The sequence below is a fragment of the Patagioenas fasciata genome, chromosome 6, assembly GCF_037038585.1.
Source record: "Patagioenas fasciata isolate bPatFas1 chromosome 6, bPatFas1.hap1, whole genome shotgun sequence".
NCBI lineage: Eukaryota > Metazoa > Chordata > Aves > Columbiformes > Columbidae > Patagioenas > Patagioenas fasciata.
The window spans coordinates 16,254,077-16,274,727 of NC_092525.1; the positions used below are offsets into that span (position 1 = coordinate 16,254,077).

The window sequence follows — 20,651 nt, forward strand, 5'->3', positions numbered from 1 at the left end:
GTTCATGCATCTCTCCTGGTCACACCTGTGGTGACATCGCGTGGTGACAATGGCCACGTCTCTCGTCAAGCAGTTGTGAGCAGGTAGGTCAAGCCCAGAGCCCTGGACTCCACCTTGCACCAACCAGACCATTCCCGTGGAGCTGGGCAGACAAGCACCGAGACAGTGCAGGACATACAGAGTCACAGAGTAAAGCCCAGGCTGATTTTGAGCAGAAGTCACTGAGGTCCATAGCTGAAATAAGGAGCCACATTCTGCTCTTTCAACTAAAATGAGAGAAACCTGTCACTGTGGGGCTGGCTGCCAGTGGGCAGACTGGCAGAACTGCACCATCCCCAGGTCCTGAGCACTTGCCGTGGAAGACGAGAGGGCACATCTGCTGTCACCAGCATTGTCACTCAACCTGTTCCTCCAACCTGCCCCTAGAAGCTGCTCCAACCAAGATGCCTCTACCTCACATCACCTGGGCTGCTGGGTACCCACAGCTCCTGCTGAGGGGACAAACCCAGGGGTATCTCATCCCCCAAGCTTTTTGTGTCCTCTCTTAATAACAACATGAAGAGCAACCTCCCCAGCATCTTCTTAGTCAGCAGGTATTTCGGTTTAGAGAATCTGAGGTTAATTTATAAAGGTTTCATTAAAAATCCTTACCTCCAAAATCAGCAACAACTGCATGACCATCCTCATACAGGAGAATATTGTGGCTGGGGAAAAAAGAAATATAGGTGATTGTTCAATAGTGTCTTAAAGATGGTGAAAATTCTACAGTTTTTGTACTAGCTAAACTCTTGAGGCGTTCAAATTACCTGCTTAAGTAGATGAAAGTCTATAAATAAACAACTTTCAGCTAAATCTCACATTTGTTGTTCTAAAGTACACACTAACTCTGAGAGGGCAGACCCAATAGCTTCATAAACGAGAATGTGAGTTTCTAATCAATACTGGAGCAAAATGTTTTCTTCAAACAGTTACAGATCAAGTACAACAGCTTTATTCAATATGTGCACTGAATCACACTGATGAAGTGAAAAAGATATTTGAATATAAATACAGTGATGGCCTTTAAATAAAATTACATTGGCTGATTATTTTCTCTTTTAAGGCTCACATAAATGTAAATCCATAGCAGTAATTCCAGATTAATGCCAATGTATGGAAGGGAAGGAACAGATCTGAAGAGTCTATATAGAATGTATCACCAGAAGCCGTAAGAAATCCATTAAGCTGGGGAAAAAACGATGACACAATGGTAAGTCTTATTCATTTTAATAACCACACTTGATAATGTAAATGTTACTTTCATGAGATAAGCTCCCTGGGCAAACTGGTCCATAAGATGTGATCAGCATCCGCAGAGACTGGGGGTTGTAACTGTGAGCGGCAGCAAGGAGGGGTCTGGGGCGATGGCTGGTGCCCCGTGGAGAGCGGAGCTGGGGGTTAACCCAGCAAGATTTCACAGACAGAACACGGTGCAGCCCAGTGATCCGGGGCATGCTGCAGCCAGAACCGCCTCTGCACCCTGCAAAGTGCCCTGGATCCCAGATCTGCAACCAGAACTGCCTCTGTACCCTGCAAAGTGCCCTGGATCCCAGATCCTGCACCTCTGCACCCTCCAAAGTGCCCTGGATCCCAGATCTGCAGCTGGAGTGAAGTTCACGGTCGCCTCTTTTAACTGAGCTGCAGGCAGCAAAAAATCACAGGAAAATGTGCCATTCTGATTAGACCTCTGTGTGTCAGGTTCTTATGTCAATAAAACGTCTTCATCTTTGCCCCAGACAGTTTCTGGAGTCAGGAAGAAAGGAATAACTGCAGGAAAATTCTTGTTTGGTCAGCAGCTGTACGGGGCAATCTCTGTCAGGACATCCAGAGATCAGAGAAATCTTCTATCACTGATAACTACTGGTTCTGACACCTATCAAAGTGTTTTGATTTCTGTGAAATCTTTGAAGCCATAGCAACTGCCGGCCTCGGTGGATGTAAAGACTTGGATAAGCAGAACTGTACCTTACATTGTCAGCAGAGATATTTCGAGGCTTAACGTTAAATCTACTGGATTTGTCCTAAAACTGCTAGAACCAAAGAGGTGAATTATGAGATTTGTGTGGTGGTTAAAATCCATTTATTGAAGGAATTGTGAAGAAAATTCAGATTTACTTACATATTATTTGTTCAGAGGCAGTGAGGCATACGGATAATTCCTGGCAGGAAACCTAACCCTGCATATGCATCCTTTTTGTTAATTAGAGGATTTAAAAATATAAGCTTCCAAGTATGAACAAAACAAGTACAAAAATATTTTTATCAGACTGTAAATATTTCCTATGCATTTGATAAGTGTCAACTTGCGAGCAGGTAGGTAGCAGAGCTGCAAACCAAGCAGAAACATATGAGCTGTGCTCCGGGCTGGCATTCACCACGAGCACCCAATGCGTGTTTGCAATGAGGAGGGAAGAATTTCTTCCTCAGAGCAATAGATAGAACTTAAAATACTCCGGATGTTTTGTATCATCTTCTCAAATCCCATTATCTCAACAGAATCACCTAAGAACACAACAGCACAAGAACGACGAAAGTTCAGGGACTTCTTGCTGATTTTCTGGTGCCTGTTCAGCTTTATCCATTTGCCAAAGTGTCAGAATTACTAACAAAAGGACAACGGGATGGAGGCATCTGCAGAAAATTGGTAACATATAAACAGAGACTAGGTTAATGTCGTAAGAAAATGTAAGCCTCAAAGGTCTTGGAAATAAACTCATTTAGCAGAGTGGGTTGGGAAATAAACCCAGGTATTTCCAGAAATTTTCGAGATAGAAACATTTGATTTTGTTCTGAATTAAGATGGTAAGCAAACATTTCATAATGTGGTGTACAAAGAAGATGACATTTTTTCCCTGTACCTGAATAACCTGACTGAAGTGTTTCATTCCAAACTTATCCTCTAAGCTGGCCGTCATTACAAATGACAATAAATCTCAGGAGCCTACATTCTTCAACCATCAAACAACTCCATGTAAAAAGGACATTTTTTTATAATTCCCGAGGAGGATTCCGCAAACATCATGCAAAACCAAAACAAAAGCATAACTTCTCTTGATAGGAAATACTTGCAAAGGCAAGTTTCCAAGACTGGTCGCTAGAGGGGGGTGCAATGCAGTCTGTAAGCACCGCACAGTGTCTCTGAATTTCCTTTCATTCTGGGTCTCTGGGATACGAATCAATTCAACCCTTCGGCAACACTTGGTTCAGCTTAAATGCACTTGGTCATTCTGGAAAGATAATTCAAATGATATTAACTTTGTCAAAAGTATAGAGAAAACCAGCAAACAGTTACAAAGCATGGGAACTGTTGGAGTAGGTATTTTCTTTTTGCCAACTCTTACCTTACACAGTACCACAAATTATATGTTTCTTATGCTTGTCAGTATGTTGTGGAGCTAAACCACTTGCTAGTAACAGGGTTATCAGATATATATCCTTTAAAAAAATCTTATTTTATTTTTATGTGCCTAATCCTTAATGGACCAAAAAACAAATAAGAAAGACAGGAAAAAAGGAGATCCCTTTTCCCCTTCGCAGTCTGTTAATGCCCAGTGAATGGCAGTGAGCATTAAATCACATCAGCTTCTTTGACACTCCTGGTGACATCTCTGAAAGATGGACACGTGCCCTGGTCACTTAGGAGACACTACTGCTTCACAAGCAACGTGACACTGCAAAGAGGGGTCAGTGAGCCTTCAAAACCTCAGTCTTGAAACTCTTTCTTTCTCCCAACACCAGTCCCTATTTCATGGCTTTTGACTGGACTGTGGGACTGAAATGAAAGCTGTTGGCAGCAGAAATTCTTTACGGAGGGACAGAGAAGCAAAGGATTCAAGTTCTGGCAATCAAAATGACCAAAATTGAGTCTAGTCCAAAATGTCTTTTCTTCTGTGTTTCGTAAGGGGTTTCAGTCTAACCTGCTGGTGGGTTTTGCCATAGGAAATGAACTGTTCTGCTGGAGAAGCTTTGAAGCCAACACTGTGTGCCATTACTGGATTTCATACAGGTATTTCATTCTGAAGTCAGCCCAACTTCAGGGGAGGTTTTGGACCAGACAACCTTGGAGGTCCCTCCCAACCGAAGTGTTCTACGACTTTCTCAGCTGTAGCTTTCCTGTGGCCTGCATCTCTCCACATGAACGCAGCTCTTTGTGCAACACACTGCCTAGGGACTTGCTGCGGGAATTCATCAATTCCCCAAGCACTGAGCAAACACCTATATGCATATTTATACACATACGGGCTTTCATTTCTGCAGATCCGTAAATGCCTTTTGAATACACTTATTCCCTGCTCCTCTTCTTTGTTCTATACTGAGTGTGCAAAATGATGTGGCATTTTACTGCAATGCTGACACATTTGACAGCATTTAGTGATCAGAACGGAAGTGTTCCCTCCCCATATCCAAATTAGTTTAGCCACTCATGCTCAGCACTGGCTATAGAAAGACTCCAGAACCATGGTGTTCTGAGGCACCAGAAAGCAGTACAGTTGTGTTCTTAGGACTGCAGTATTTCCACATTGCCAGCCACCTGAACTACAGGACTTTCACCTGGGAAAACTCCCAGTGTAACTTGTGTTCACAAGGTTTGAAGGAGCTGTCTATAATTTGGAAAACTCAGCACAAACACATAACATTTACTCAATATAACAAAACTGAGGTCACTAAGGAGTTAGAAACATAAGCCATATTCACAAGACCGAGTGACCTCAAACTGGAATTAGGGTGTAGTGGCTCAGAACTAAGGTGAGCACAAGCAGAGCAATCACCAGGACAAAACCGCAAAGCTTGTCTGGAAAGAGAAAACACCGTGGGTTTGGAAGGCACCTACTTTACATGAAGAGAATCAAAGTCTTACGATAATCCAAGAGAAGGTGAAGAGACCAGTCAATAGATATTGGTAGATCTAGGGTACCTGCAACTTTTAAAGTGAAGGGAAGCTATGAAAAGTGATAGATTATCTGTTCCTTAAAGTCTCGAGTACGTAGTGGTGTTCCAGCTGAAACGAATGCACCAGTCACCCAAAACAACGGCCCACAGCATACAGCCCAGACTCTGGCATGGCTGGATCTAAATTTGTTGACTGACATAATGTCCCACAGCTCTAAGCTGAGTGATAACTAAAATTATTCTTTTTGCTTTTATTGTCTATAGAGTGGGATGAACAAGAGACTAAGCACAGTGTTTGAAAAATACCCCCATAGGAGAAAAATGATGTGCTTTCATTCCTGGCTGTGTAGAAACAGACTATTTTGAATCTAAATTTGTTTCCAGTCTTCAGAATTAGGTCACGTTCCTGTCTTGTTCAACATGACACTCTCAATTGAAGGTTTTTTAGAAAAGAAGCTGAGCTGTTAGATATGAGGGTTTGGGAAACCATAGTTTGAGGTCGGTAAATTGCAAAAAGATGAGGGTAATAGTTTTCAAGTACACATAGCTGCTAGTGAGACTAAAAGGTGATCTGATTCGCTTTACTCTATTTACAGCTTCCGAGATCTTTTATTCTTAACCTTGCAGTGGATCATTGCAACATCAGTGCAAAATTATAAATGGTTATATCCTGCAATGGGCATTGATTCCAGGGGATATTACTCTATACAAACTTCTGATGTAAGCCATAGTACTTATTGATTGCATCAGTGTCCAAATTACATTTCTTGTTATATTGACTCTTTCTGCAAAAGCATATAAACGTGCGCAGACCAGTCTCCACATTGGAGTCTGGCTTTCAAAACAGTTAAAAACATTTCTGTGCTGCCCTTCCAAACCCCGAGCAGCGTTTCTGGATCCCATGTTTCCAGCCTGTGTGCAGCAGAGACAACAGGTTAATAACCCTGAGCCAGAGCTCTTGGATCCCGCGTTTCCAGGCTGTGTGCAGCAGAGAGAGCAGGTTAATAACCCTGAGCCAGAGCCTGCCCTCTGCCCTGTGCTGCAGCCCTACCGAGCTCCCCAAAATTGGGTTTTCCATACCTCTCCTGACTGTGGTGCTTGTTCAGGTGTAGAAATAGAGATTTAATAGTTTAACACAACACATAGTGACTTAAAAGCCTTGCTACAGTTCCCTGCAGATTAGTGCACCATAAACATAATCTCTCAAAATGCTGAGGTAAGGCCTGAACTGAGGGGCAATTCCCCAGCTGCGTCCAGGATGGGGTACAGAGGAGGTGACAGCAGTGGGGACACCCTGGCAGGGTGGCTGAGGGGAAGCCTTTGGCCAGCGCCCATCAGCCACTCCAGTGCAGCAGCTGCAGACAGATTATTCCAGGTAAACCCGGGTCTGTGAGCCAGCCTGCAAGGCTGCGCTTTTCAGGGGCTTATGTGCACCTTCCATGAATGGAGACACAGCAACATCAAGAGGACACTGAGGCCAACACCTAGACACAGGTACTTCATGGTTGTTTTCAAGCGAAAATGTTCCAAAGAAAAGCTCTTACCACGAGGATGCCCCATCTGGGACTCCCACTCAGTGCCCTGAAACTGGGTGCTCTCGAATCCCAATGTGACGCGTGGCAGCATCATCTCCCCTGGGTATCTGGCCAGTAGAAGCTCCCCAGGACCATTCCTGGGGAAACCAGTGGCACTGGGACCAGCAGCAATCAGGAGCCTGGTGCTGCCACATGAGTGACACTGTGCAGGGACCTGGAGTCACAAGTGGGTACAAGGGCTGCTCTCCTGTGTCATCCCCCGCCCCAAAGCCCAGCATCCCCAACACTTCGGGGGACATTGGGCTGTCACACACTGAGGACAGGACATGAGTGTGTTCCCACCAGGCTGCTTGGCTGGAGGGTCCCTGGGACCCACAGGGTGCCAGGGATGAAGGATGGTCTCATAAACAGTCTGAGAACCCATCTCCTCAGGTGATGGAGCATGTACACAAGAGCTAATATGTATTGCTGGGCTCTCTAAAAGAGCTCAGTAAAGTCCATTTATTGTGACAGAACACTAACAGTGGATCAAAATTCATTACTATGCCAGAAGGATGTCTGGAGATGTAAGCTTCTCTTTCAAACTTTGAAAAGCTTAATGGATCTCAGTTTCCTGGGAGAGACTCTGTAGTCAGTACATAAAATGGAAAATGCAAGGCAAACTTGTGAAGTCGAGATACCAGGAATTAACAAAACTGAAGCTCTGATTATTTCTCTTTGTTTGTTTCTATGTTTGATCAAGATGAAGCACAGTCAGTAGCCAAGGGATAAAGGAACTCAATGTGTGTGTTCTAAACAAAACATTACATTTACCCCACTTTGGAAAGATCAGCTCAAGTATGTCAAGATTTTGTGAAGTCAGTAACACTGAGAGATTGTTACAGCACAAATTAGAATTACTGAGAAGGTATGGGTGACGCTAATGGACCGGGAAGGATTTACACGCAGCCCCTCGCTCTGTTATCCTCATGCATCCACTGCCCAGAACCAGCTGCGCTTCTCTAGGCAGCTCAGGAACAGGCTGAAGGGTCCTATCCCTTTTTCCCGGAGAAAAAGAAAATCCCAAGTTTTTACACACTGATTCATTTGTTTTTCAAACCCCTGTGATACTGTCACAGAATGCAGCTACATATTGCTGCAGGGACGTCTGCCATTGATTCTGGCGACCAGAGAGGCTCAAAGAGCTGGAATGACATCTCCCCACTTCCACCTGAACCACGTCCAGCTGGATGTCTTGTGAAACAGCAAAGCACTGCTCCATCTCTGTCACGATTGATAGAGAACAGAGGGGTTCTGTGCCTGGTACAGACACCTGATGAGAGAGGAAACCTTTAGAATAACTGGAAAAAGGGAGCGACTGCCACATTTACAATTTTTTATAGCTCTATAAAAGTTGGACAGAATCGAGCTGAGGAACAAAGACAAAATACTTGCTATTCCAATGTTTGCTAGTGAAAGACGTACTATATTCAAGATGCAGAACAAGAATACAGATCATGACCATGCAGGCAAAACATCTTTTGCCTATTGCAAAATGTCATTTAGCAGGAAAAGTGTGTATAGAATCTATTGAAAATTGATTTACTGATTCAAGGAAGCTATTGCAATTGATTTAATTTCCAGTAAACAACACGCAGGAGGAAGCAGAAAAACATCAGTTGCATACAACAAATAAAGAGCAAGGCTTTTAGAAATTAGCACCGCAAACACAGATTTTCAAACAACCTGCAACTGTGGGGAAGGATTCACAAAAGGCTTTATCTAGGTCAAAAGCTTCCAGTAACTCCAGATTCTCACACCAGTCACTGCATACCTGCACAGCACGTGGCTCTTGTAGGGCTGAGCAAATTACAACACAACAGCAGATGAATGCGGACACAACAATGCTTACAAGGTATTTATCAACATGTTGACTGATCCAACTAAATTCAGGAGAGTAAAAAGTATATGAAAAAGAGAATCGAAAAAGTTGGCAATGGCTTACATGATGAAGGGAAAATGAAAGTAATATTGATGGTCTCAACAAAAAAAGCATAACTTGCCCTTATTAGAGCCGTTGCTATGAGCAAGAACAGTCAAGTGACAAACAAAAATTTCACCAGTTTCATCATTTCAAAATTTAATCATTTCATCAGTTTTTAGGACAGAAAAAATGAAGCTCTCCCAATCAGGACTCCCACAATTCACTGTCTTCGAGATTTCCAGCTTCACCTAAACCTCAGCCCTGGCATGATCATTTTAAAGTGCAGTGGGTTCATACAATACAACCAAGACTCCTTCAGTTTTTATTTAATCTGATTTTAGGTCCCATATATACTTTCCAACAAAATATTTAACTGATTTGAGTGTGACATCTGGAATTATTTTGAGATCCCTCACCAGATAGCAACTGAAAATTAATCAAGCACAAGGCTAAACTAGAGAGACCGTTGAAGGCTGTACCCTGGGTTGAATGTAGGCACATGAATCATACAAAACTAGACTTTTCTGTGGGCTTGGTTCAAATTTGACCTCTGTCAGCAGGGACAAAAATGGTTACCACTTCTCAACGTGAATAAACTGTATTGAGCTCCAGCTTGAGTTTACTCAAGGGTTGTATAGACCTGAAATAAACCCAGCTTGACAACGGATAGTGTCAAGACCTCGGTTTACAGTTTTTGTAGAGGGGCTGAAAAATCACTAAACAGACCCGTTCTGTGCATGGTGTGCATCAGCCTTTCCGACAAAATGTACGAGAAGCCCATCTCGGTGCTGAGTGCGGGATGCACGTGAGAGCAGGAGGTAAATCTCTGGAGTGGCTTTGTCAGTCTGGTACCACCCGTGAACACTACAGTTACTAATTTTTCTTTTCTAAAGGAAAAAGTATAACTCACAGAAATAGCTCTAAAATGCTGTTATTGCCTCAATGGCACTTGGAAATTTGAAAACCACAGATGAGAAAGGAACTCTTAAGCCTCCTATTTGAAAAATACAGGCAGATAAATCTGAGCTGAGAAGGTTAATAATGAGTTCAGCAGAATCAGGAATTAATTGTCTTCTGTTCAGGCCACATACAGTTTGAAATGGTGAGACCAAGCACCATTCTCTTCATGAAACCATGGAAGGAAAAATATGAGAGAAGAATGAGAAGCGTGTAATCATCCTGGCTTTACAAGAGCAGGTAGTTCTGCAGACCTGCCAGGGCAGGGGACAGCAATGCACATTCAGGGCTGTCCCTTCCCAGAGAAAAGGGCCATGAAAAGATCCTTATACCCTTAGCACACTGCGGGTTTAATGAAAGGCAACTGCTGTAACACGCTGTGGGTTTAATGAAAGGCAAGTGCTATTTTCAGATTTCACAAGGGGCTCTGTAACAAAGAGGAGTTGCAGACACCGTCCCTGTCCCCACTAGCCTGCCATCCCCTTTCATCGCCCTGGCTGAGCCAGCTCCGAAACCTTCACACTTACAGACGGTAAATGAAGGTCGGGCGCTCAAAGACTGGGTCTAAACATGTTCAGCTGCTATTGCTTAAATTAAATTGATACTAAAATGGTCTCTTCTTTTATTAAAGTGCTATAACCATTGTGGCTACAATCCCTCACCATGGTGTAAGTAGTAATAAGCTGATACAGGTCACCATTGCTGATAGCTGTCAGAACTTTTTTTTTCAGAACTCAGAAGCCAAATAGAACTCACAATTATTCTCAAAATAGAAGGATAACCCCTTTTCCAGGGTAGAGACATGAAAGATTCATTTTCTTCTCTGTTCTGTCAGGCCATATTGCAGATTTATTTAATGCATTATGTGCATTGCATTAGATTTCAGAACTCAAAAAGGGGGTTGCAAGCTATGTGAAAATTTAAGGTAAAAAATTTAAGGCTCCTGTGAAGCCACTGGCGAAACTTAACACAAAAGGGTCAGAATTTCACTCTTGATCTTTCTCTTCAGTGGTAGTAAAGATTTTCATCTAGTAATTGTGCCTGTGGGCTGGCTGGGACTCATGCTGCAAACACGACTTCTGCTCTCACACTGAAAAGTTTCAGAAGTTAAGCTGCTCTCAGTACCACACAGCAACCGCACTGATGTGCTTACAGCAAATTATCTTTTGACCCTCACAAATATGATCTGGTAGAAGTTCTGTGAGGTAATGATACGCTTTTTGGCTCTCTAGTAAGATACTGTTTTGGGTTTTCTTTTGTGGAAAACATTATTTAAAATCCTTTAGAGCAGAGCCACTTTTCTAACAGCCAGTAGTGGCAAGGCATAAAGCTGAACGGTAAGGTTTGGATCTTTGCTGTCCTAAAGCCATTCCACAGAGTGCAGCACGCAGGCATGGGGCTCTTGGCTTGTGTCATGATTGGGGCAAGAATTACAGCTCCAAAGAAAGTATCTTCATCTGAGCCCCACAGCCCAGTGGCCCAAAGGAACCCATGGAGGGACACAGACGCATGAAAGAGGCTGGTGAGGAAGTGGAGGGTGTGAGGAGTCAGTGGGGCGAGGAGAAGAACCTTGGCTGGAAGGAGGAGAGCAGGTGGTGCACATGGATGGTGTGCAACAGAGAACCGGGTCAAATACAAGCATGGAAAGAAAAAAATGAGGTAGAAGACATTTGTGGCAGATGCACTCACACTCCCCAGCCAAACCAGAGTGGTTTGGTTTGGACTGCACAGGAGGGAAAGGCCTGAGCTGCAACCTGGCCAAGAACTTTCCTTTAGGAAAGCCCCAAGGGAGCAGAACAGCACCTGACCCCCATCAGAGCTGCATGCAGTGTGGACCTTTCCCACCATGTGTGATTTGACTGCGAGCAAACCGCTTCATTCCATAAACGTGATGGCCTGGGGGAGCTGCTGTGAGCTCTGCTGAATAACTGTCTGTGTGTCTTTAGCAAAAGGAGGCATTTTCACCTAAAATCTCACAGCTCAGTCCAGCTAGTTATTTCACCACCTTTCACTGAAAGGTGCACACCCTGAGCCTATCTCCATGGCTGGATTTTCTCTGCGTAGACCAAGGACCTGGTGATTCTACTCAGGTATCACTAAATTAACTGAATGAGTGAGCTGATCTGCACTCAATTTCAGCTCTTAGAAGTCACCCAATCAGAGATGCTTTATCTGTAATGAATGGGCCAAACAAACCAAGAAACTGACTAGGGAAAAATATTTAAAGTAAAAAAACACAAAACAAACAAAGAAAAGGAAAAGCAGTAATGAAAGAAATTGACAAGGTGTTACTTTGTATCCACCGTTCCAGGACAGCAAGAGAAAGTATTTGCCTGTGTGGGAAATCCAGTCAACAAGGACAGAAACCAATGAATTAAGTGTCCAGCATTTCATAATTTCAGTTATTAAGACATTAGAGAGTCTTCATAATGACAAGATGTCAACTAAGAAGTGGGGAACAGACATTTCTTGTCAACAAAACTTTACTTGTTCTTAGGGAGATGAAACGTTCCTTTTTAAAAATAAATTTTTGAGATTTGATAAGTAAAATTTTATTTTTAAAACCTGGAAGTTGAATGACAATTAAAAAATTAAAAAGCTAGGAAGAATAGAAAAATAATCTAAAATGTCAAAACGAAGCATTTGAAAGGCCTCTGAAATGTGAGTTCAGGCTTTCTTAGGCTAAAAGAATTTTTATGAGTGACATAGGTTTTGAAAGTATTTGGCCAATCCAAAGTGCATTTAAAATACTCTGTGACAAATTTTATGTAGTTCTGCTACAGTAAAATTGCAGAATATGGCTTATATTAATATACTTGGATTAACCCTTCAATGTAAACAATGAATCTATTGTTTTAGCAATATTCTTCTAAACATCATACATTTATCATATCCACACAGAAACACCGTATCTGCACATTTCAATAAAGTAATGGGGTCTATGTCATGAGGGCACCCCAGAACAACTCCAAGAAAATAATCAGCTTAAAGCAACTTCAATGCGGAACTGAAACAGAAACCAAATCCAAACAATAGACCGAGTGCAAATGGGTTGGGAGCATAATTCAAAATCAGCCAGAACCCCAAAAGCATTTCACAAACACTGGTGGGATGTACCCACTGGGGACAATGTCACCACAGACCACCCAGACAGGTGACCCTCACCTGCAACCCAGGGCCAGCTGCTCGCACTCGGGGTACCAGCAGAAATAATCCAAGCTGGTGCTTGTGCTCGTAGAGGTTTTACCATGAGCAGGTGGATGCGCTTGTACATCGGAGTAGAAGAATAATGCCAAGTGTGCTAAAATCTGCAGTCAGAGTATAAAGCAGAATTTGTGCCAATATTGCTAACCTAGGGCACATAAATCCCAGAAGACTGGCTTGAAGTGATACGGTTTGTAAGACGGTATTTTTCAGAATAAAATAAATAAATGTGCAGTTTCTTTTGCATTAGTGATCTGATTTTCTTCTTCGGTCTGCAAGGAAATTTCTTCTTTTATAACCACAAATAGAGTTATTCTTTCATTTAAAAAATGTGACTTCAAAAGCAGGTACTCAGTTTTGAAAATATCCTTTTCAACCTAAAGTTCTTGGGAACTGAGAGAGAATTCAATACATTACCATTATATACATGCCTGGCTCTCAGATTTGTCAGCACGGGCCACTGCCAGAGACAGGACTCTGAGCCTGGTGGGCTTCAGTTTGCACCCCTGTATCTGCTTTTACATATATATATATATACAGACCCTGTGTCCTCGTTATGCTACAAATCCCAAGAAACCTTCAATTTGTAAAGAACAAACACCACATTTGAAGTCCCTGCCTACACTGGTGGCCTTTGCAGAACTGTTGGCTTGGAGCATGAACACAGAACCCTTTACACGTGCAAGTCATGCTGGTCTCTTGGAGGTACCAACAACAACATCCAGAAAACTGCTGCTGCCTCATATTTTTTCAGAATTTCATACCAGAACCTTGAACTGGGTATAGTCTGATGATTGGTTCACTTCTTTGCTCAGCAAAGGGAAAAACTCAGCTCCCTTTTCCAAAAGAACAAGTGTCTCTCACAAAAAACCTTTCACTGCAGCTGTGCCACTGGAAAATGAAAACTTAGAGCAAGATGCAGGAAAACCTTATTCATTATATCACCATAACTCTATAGCCCCAGTCACCTGAGATGCAAACAAAATGAACAAGTAGTTAAGCTAGTGGGAAATGAAGACGTGTGTCTGACACTGAAGAAACCCCATTTTGTAACTCACTTTGTCCTACTTTATAAGAATTCTTTCTGCAGCAGCTTTCTTGTCTCACAAGCTGTTTCAAGGCTCAGAAATGCACCACTTCTCCAGAACTGACTGTTTTCCCATTTGCTTTTCTTTGAACACACCTACAGGTAATTTGGGCTCAATCCCTCCAAAGTAGGAGTTAGTGCAGAATGTCTGGTCTGAGCGGTTTCTGATGTAAACAGAACACACAAAAATTCTGCTCAGCAAAGAGGATGTTTCCTGCTTCTAACCAAGATGGAACATTGGTGGGCTAGATGCAAGAAAACACTGTTTTTTAGCAGCTGCATCCTTTAATGACAATCACAGTTCAGCAAATGCGACTCATAGCAGTTTGCATAAAAACTCTGAGTCTTTTCAGCTTTGGGCACAGTCTGAGCTGCTCCCTTCCAGGACACGCACAGGATCAATCAAGGTTCCCCCTTTTCTAAGGGGAAAACAACAGGGAGGAGTTGCCTCTAGAAATCCTCTGCATTCCTGCATTGAACTTAGGGGGACTAGTGACTAGTTTGAATCAGGCGCTTAATTCTTAGAGGGACAAAAATCGGTGGAATGAATTAATTAATGTTTGGGATTTAAGAACTTATATTGGGGAAATACACCAATTGTAAACAGGCTATCCCACAGGGCTAGTGTGTGCAGGTAAGGTATGAATAGCTTTGAAATTTCAGATAAGATATCTGTCAGTGAAATTTTTATAAGCACGAATTTGAGTTCTGTCTGTCAAGTCATCCAACTAAAATGTGTGAGAGCCTCCAGTGAATGTGGAAGCATTGTGTCCTGGTTGCCCAGTCCAGTGGATGCACAGACCTTCCTCCAGCTCCATGGCTGTTAATGAGATCCTGTGCAGCTGTGCAAACAGCTGGACTGCAGAGCAGCACCAGTGTTTGGGGCTTCATCTGTCCTGAACTCTTCGGGTAAAGAAAGAAACTCACCTGTTCAAATCACGATGTATGATGGGTTGTGTCAGGTTGTGGAGATACTCCATGCCTTTGGCAACATCTACAGCAATGATTAATTTAGACTGCAGATCCAGAGTTCTGTATTTTGGAAAAAAAAAGATACTCAAAGTTAATAAACAGACAAGAATTATATGTAAATTACTTTTATCTGTAAATTGTGGCACGCCGGCAGATTCACCTCTTCTGCTCGTGCAGCAGGGAGAAGAGTGACCCGCCAGAGATGTACTGCGTGACGATGGCAAACTGGCTGGGGTCGTCCAGGCAGGCGCCCACAAACTGGATGACACACGGGTGGTTCAGCCGGCACAGGATGGACACTTCGCGGCAGAACATGTCCACGTCTGATTTGGAGCAGTAGGTATTGGCCCGATAGCTTAGAATTTACACAAGAGAAAACAGTAAAGCAAAAATATAATAAAATGTGTTTTTTCTAAAAAACCCCTTCAGACTAGGTCATTAACCAAACAAGATGGAAAAGTCAGATAAACTTACCGTTTGATTGCGACGATTTTATTTCTGCATCGTCCTTTATACACTTTTCCAAAAGACCCTAAAATGGTTTAAAATAAATAAGCACCAATATAGTTATTACGAACATCAGATATTTAAAACGGATGCATTCTTATTTCTGGTACCTGAGCCAATAATTTCATGGAACTCAATTTCAGAGAGCTGAAGATGGAAATGCGATGGCAAACCAGCACGGAGGAGGAGAACATCTGCCTTTTCTGTGAAACAAAACATAGATCCTATCTGTAAAACATGGAGTCATAGGGAAGGACAGAATAGAAACATTTAACTTCACCAAACCATTGCACAGGAAAGCTGATTTTCCTCCTGTAACTTGCTTGGCTGGTAATCCTGTTGCCTTCTCTTTTAGGAACCGCAGTAAACCCCAAGAACAAATATTAACACTTGCAATGCTACTGTTGCCTTGGGCTTTCTTGGCTTTAAGTCGTATCACTGATGAGCGCTGCCCCATGGGTGGGCTCTGCTGGTACCACATCATGGTTCCCTAAAATTCTTCATAGGGAGAATGAGCTCCCGATTGTCTGTGTATCTGATGCTCGTTGCTGGTGCAGGGGACGCTGTTCCAGATCTGACTGGCTCTTTAGTGACATGCGGAATCTATGTTTTGCAACTTAATTTAATTAGCAAACGTTCCTACTTTGTTCATCTTTTTGGTTTATTACTATAAAGTTTGTCAGAATATTTCTAAACGGAGCACTCCAATGCTGTGGTGTAAAGGATGTAAGGATTTGATCATATCCAGAGTGAGTATTTGAAGTGTTAAACTGAAAGTACCATGAAAAATGAAATATTTTAAAGTACAAATACTCATCTGAATGTTTTATTTATATGTGTTTCAGATTAGCACAAATCATATTTTGACAGAATGCAGGCATTTTACAGAGAAATTCAATAAGATATTTGTTTGCATTCATGCATACATGAGTATTTCATTAGTATTGATTCACAATCACATCCTTTTCTCCAAATAAAAAAAAAAAATAAAGTTCATGAAAATCAGATAAATATAGGAACTATTGTGATGCTGAGCAACAAAACTAAATGTATTGTTTCCTAAAATTATCCTAGGGAAATATAGCTGCTGCTTATGCACATCATTAAGTTTCTGAACAATGAAAGTGCTAGGAATCATGAATTGTGTAGCACATTCCGGTTGACTAATACCTTGGGTAAAAAGACCATACAAGTTCAAGTTTTCCCTTGCCATTGGGAGTACCTTTAGTCATGCTTTTAATCTTTCCTAGAGGGGATGGAACTGACACGTAGGAACCATCTGAAATAAAAGAACATTTTATGGAATTCAAAGAAAGTATAAGCATGTGTACTGATAAATTAATGAGGCAACGATTGCTTAAAGAATGAAAAATAAAGGGCTTAAAATACACATAAGCACACAAACATGTATGATTGTGAAGTGATATTGCTGTGTTCTTGAAAGTAACTTGTGTAGCGCTTCACCAAGCGCTGTGGAATGACTGGACTGTCCCCGGTGCTCCAGACACCTGTTATTCTATACCAGCCAGACTCTGTGAAGGAACCCGGGGCAGATTCACTAACCCAGCCTGGGCTGCGAGCGCATCGCGCTGTCAGTGTGCTGGGAGGTGCCCAACACACTTCGGCTGTTCCACCTACCAGGGATTTCATCTCTTGTGTCTCTGTTCGAGCTTCAAACAGTCACCAGCAAAACCTCTGTCTGGGTGTGTTAACCGCTTGCCAAAATAAATGAGGATTTTTGTAGCAAAAATGGTAATTAATTTTTTTTCCCAAGGGGGAATTAGATATCAAAAGATACTAAAAAATATGAAGGGAACTGATCATAGAAATATGCTGAATGTCAGTAATCAAAGAAACATCAGAACTAACAGCACAAAGAGAATGGCTAAACAAGGTCTGAAGGATGTAAAAAGGTGTGGGTAATGATTACTGGGATCAATCGTCACCTCACAGCTTTTAGATTTTCTTTCTAGTGAGTAATACAGAGTGACAACTCTATTTTAAGATAAAGGACGGATTTTGACATAAATAGGGGGTACCTGGAAAATGGGGATTCTCATGACACTAATTTTCTTTCTGCCAGACAGAATCGATCCAAAGCTCCTGCCATCCGTGGAATATTCCCAGAGACTCCAGTGGCCTTTGGATCAGACTCTTCAGTGAGAGAATAAAGTGATTTCTCAGACCCTACCTCCTCCAGGCTGTGAGTACTCATTACAGGGTGAATCATCTTGGGGTCTCTTATAATGCTTCAGGAGAGTCACAATGGCATCATGACCTAGGAAAGAAAGAGCAAATATAAGGATTTGCAGGTAAATTCAATAATGGGGTTTGTTTGTTTGATTGTTTTGCTTTTATTATTTAATTTTATTAATTGATTTATACAAAATTAGGAGACTTTTAAAAAATGCACAATGTGCCTATAGAACATGTAAACAGAGATACAATGGTGCTAATCTGAAACATACTAGGATTCTTAAATACAGAAATATAGGGAAATACCTACCAATAAAATGAAGCATGTTATTTTCACGAGGCCACCTAATCCCAACATGTGATAAATGGCAACAGGAAACCCTGCTATAGAAATTCTAGAATGGAAGCTGACAATAGTCTTCAATAGGCCTTACAGGGACAACCAGTGCCTGAAAATATTTCATTTCTGGTGTCCTAAACTGGACAAAATTCCCCCTGGTGCTGCTGTGGCAGCTGCTGTGCTCCCCATTCTCCAAAGGAACCAGAGCAGGGTGTGCACGATGCCTTGCTCTCAGGTGTTTGATGCACACAGTTCTGCTTCGCAGTGTTCACAACTTTTTCCTAAACCTTTCAAAAATGAATTTTCCCTCAGCAATTTCATACAGAGTATTTTGCTACAATCAGGTATTGGAAAAGCCTTTGGAACCCATAGTTTTGCTATATGACAGTCATTCTCATCACAAATGGTACCGCACTGCTTTTGGACGTGGGGGCAATGTCCCAGAACCCCCCAGCTGTATCTGCTGTTGTCCCCATCCCCAGGAGATAGCGGAGAGAAGCCTTGTGCGGTGTGTGGGCACTGGGTCAGTGCTGCTGGTGTCCCCAGGGATGGTCCCACATGCCGCTCGCAGGGACGGCAGCAGGCAGGAGGAGCAGCAGACTCGTCTGCACTGAGGACCTGATGCTGCTCGGGTCACGTTCCAAATGCTCCCTGTTATCCCTGCTTGTCCCGTCGCAGAGCTTGTTGGCATTTCTTTACGGATGTTTTGCACCAGTACTCTGATGAGTACAAACCTCTTGGCTTGTAGGAAGCCAGGGAGAGGGCAGCAAACCCACGAGTTAAGGAAGGGCTCTTTGCCAGACCTTCTGGAGTCCTGCAAACCACCTACAGCTCCAGCTCTGGAGGAAACAGGAGGCAGATGCTTTTTGCTGACTCTCATCCCGGTACCTCTACAGGACAGCCCTGCTGCCTCCACGGCTGCTGGGGACACGGGCTTGCACCAGTGTCACCAGAAAAAAACAGCTCTCTAAAACACAGGAATTTGAACTAAGGACGGGTTTCTACAGGTAGCAGCTTTCTGGACATCCAGACTCTGAGGATTCTTGAACTAAATGCTTGAGGTGTTATCACCCCAGGTAACAGCAGTGCTGACCCAAAGGTGGCTGGTCCCTTCCCCAGGCAGTGCAGAGGCTGCTTCCATCACCGTGGTTGCAATGTCCATGCCAGGAAGGACAAGCTGAAGGGCACCTCACAAAAATACAGGGCTCTCAAACACCCATGAAATCCATACATGGATATGAACGTCAGAAGCATTTTCAGGAAGAAATAGAGCTTTTCATTTGCATGAAGTCAAAAGCAGGACAGAAATCCGACAGAACACTGTACATACGGGACATGGAAAATGTCTTGATTTGATCCAAATTTGCAAGAATTTAAGATTATGGACTCTGATTCATTGCTCCTTTAATGCCACCTTCGGTAATAAAATTAAAACTCCTCAAATGCATACCAGAGGGAGAAATAACCTTTTCTAAACAGGTTGTATGTTTTCTATTGTAGCAACACATAAATACTCCTGTCCTTGAGTTTGTGTTGAATTAAACTGATGTTCAACAGCATATCTGAGAAGACAGAGAAAAGGGCTGGTTTTTATAACCCCTTGTGCCAGGAACTGGAAAGCAGATGGTGAGAGTTCTGAGTCTACAGGCACTGAAGGGTTATTCTGTGCTGTCATCAGCTTCTTGTACTGCTCTCTCCTTCCTGGATTGTCCTTATGGATTTTGTAGCAGAAACTAGAAAACTGAAGTACCTTTCTCATAAGCCCACATCAAACAGGTCTGCTCATCCTTTTCTCCACTGGACCTGCTAGGATCACAAGCTACCAGATTCATATCAGCTCCATTATCCAGTAAAAACTGAACAAGTCGAATATGCCCGTGGTAGCAAGCACAGTGTAGCCCTGGAACATCAGAGAAGGTTGTAAGCACGACTGCCAGAACATCACAATAGGGCTTGCAGCAACAACTACAAAACACAAATAGATTTCCTTGATAAAGGAATATATTATAAAAAAAATACCTGAGGCAGCAGGTGAAAATAAAATACTAAAGCTGCAAGAACCAATCTATTGCCTGCTATACAACATGTCATCATTTACTCTGCTACCTACAAATCACATTAACAACTTTGTACTTGAGGAAAAGCAACTAGAAATAAAGAAGGCTCTTTTTGGGGGGGGGAAGACATGGAGGTGTGTGGTCCTTCAGACACCATGTCCTATATGCCCATCCCTGGTAGAGTAACACTTAGGATCAGTTCTACAAACTATTGAGAAGCCTAACAACGTGAGAACCAGTTTACATCAGGTTTTGTCACTCATATACAAGCTAATGAGCCTGACACATCCTCACTGAACTCTTACCACTTCTGTGCCTGCCTGCAAATATATTTCAAAAAAGTTGAGATCTGTCTGAAAGGTAATGGGATGCTGATCATGGAATTATCATGGGAATTACCCTGGAAATCCTGACTGCATATATGGCTTCCACATTCTTTGGCACTGGTACATGCACTCATACACAAGAGGATGGTGATGTTACCTGTGTGTCCATCTCTTCCCTGGTGATTGATGCTCACAACATTCTGGTCAAGAAGAAATTTTACCAGTTCTATGTTCTTTCCATAGGTGCAAGCACTGCAAAAAATAAAGGCAAAAGTGAATGCTATAGTCCATAAAAGGACAAATACTTCGGGTAGCCAAAAATTTTAGAAGTACTACATGGAGATAAAGATGTAGTAATAGAATAAGGGGTCTTTAGATATGTGCAAATGCATGATTAATCCACCAAAGCATGTTCATTCCCATCATTTCAGAAATATTCTAATTATTCTTACATAAATTAATTTTGCACAATGATGCAAAAATAATACAGTCTGTTTTGCAAAGTACCGCTTAAATAACACCTTACAAACTAACAGCATCATGACTGAACCGTGTTCTGCCACCTCATTCCTGATGTG

The 20,651-nt window shown here is 42.4% G+C and overlaps 1 protein-coding gene across 4 annotated transcripts in view; it reads right to left on the reverse strand.

The window, feature by feature from the left end:
- Positions 1–20,651, reverse strand: part of TNNI3K (TNNI3 interacting kinase) — a 48,028-nt gene that overhangs the window by 11,717 nt on the left and 15,660 nt on the right. For all 4 annotated transcript variants that reach the window (XM_065841833.2, XM_071810051.1, XM_071810050.1 and 1 more), the window contains exons 10-18: positions 20,231–20,325; positions 19,441–19,590; positions 17,346–17,432; positions 16,377–16,433; positions 15,265–15,357; positions 15,122–15,179; positions 14,808–15,002; positions 14,603–14,707; positions 652–704 (exon numbers count right to left, since the gene is read on the reverse strand). In XM_065841833.2, the coding sequence (XP_065697905.1) occupies positions 652–704; positions 14,603–14,707; positions 14,808–15,002; positions 15,122–15,179; positions 15,265–15,357; positions 16,377–16,433; positions 17,346–17,432; positions 19,441–19,590; positions 20,231–20,325 (893 nt within the window). The remainder of the gene's footprint in view (positions 1–651; positions 705–14,602; positions 14,708–14,807; positions 15,003–15,121; positions 15,180–15,264; positions 15,358–16,376; positions 16,434–17,345; positions 17,433–19,440; positions 19,591–20,230; positions 20,326–20,651) is intronic.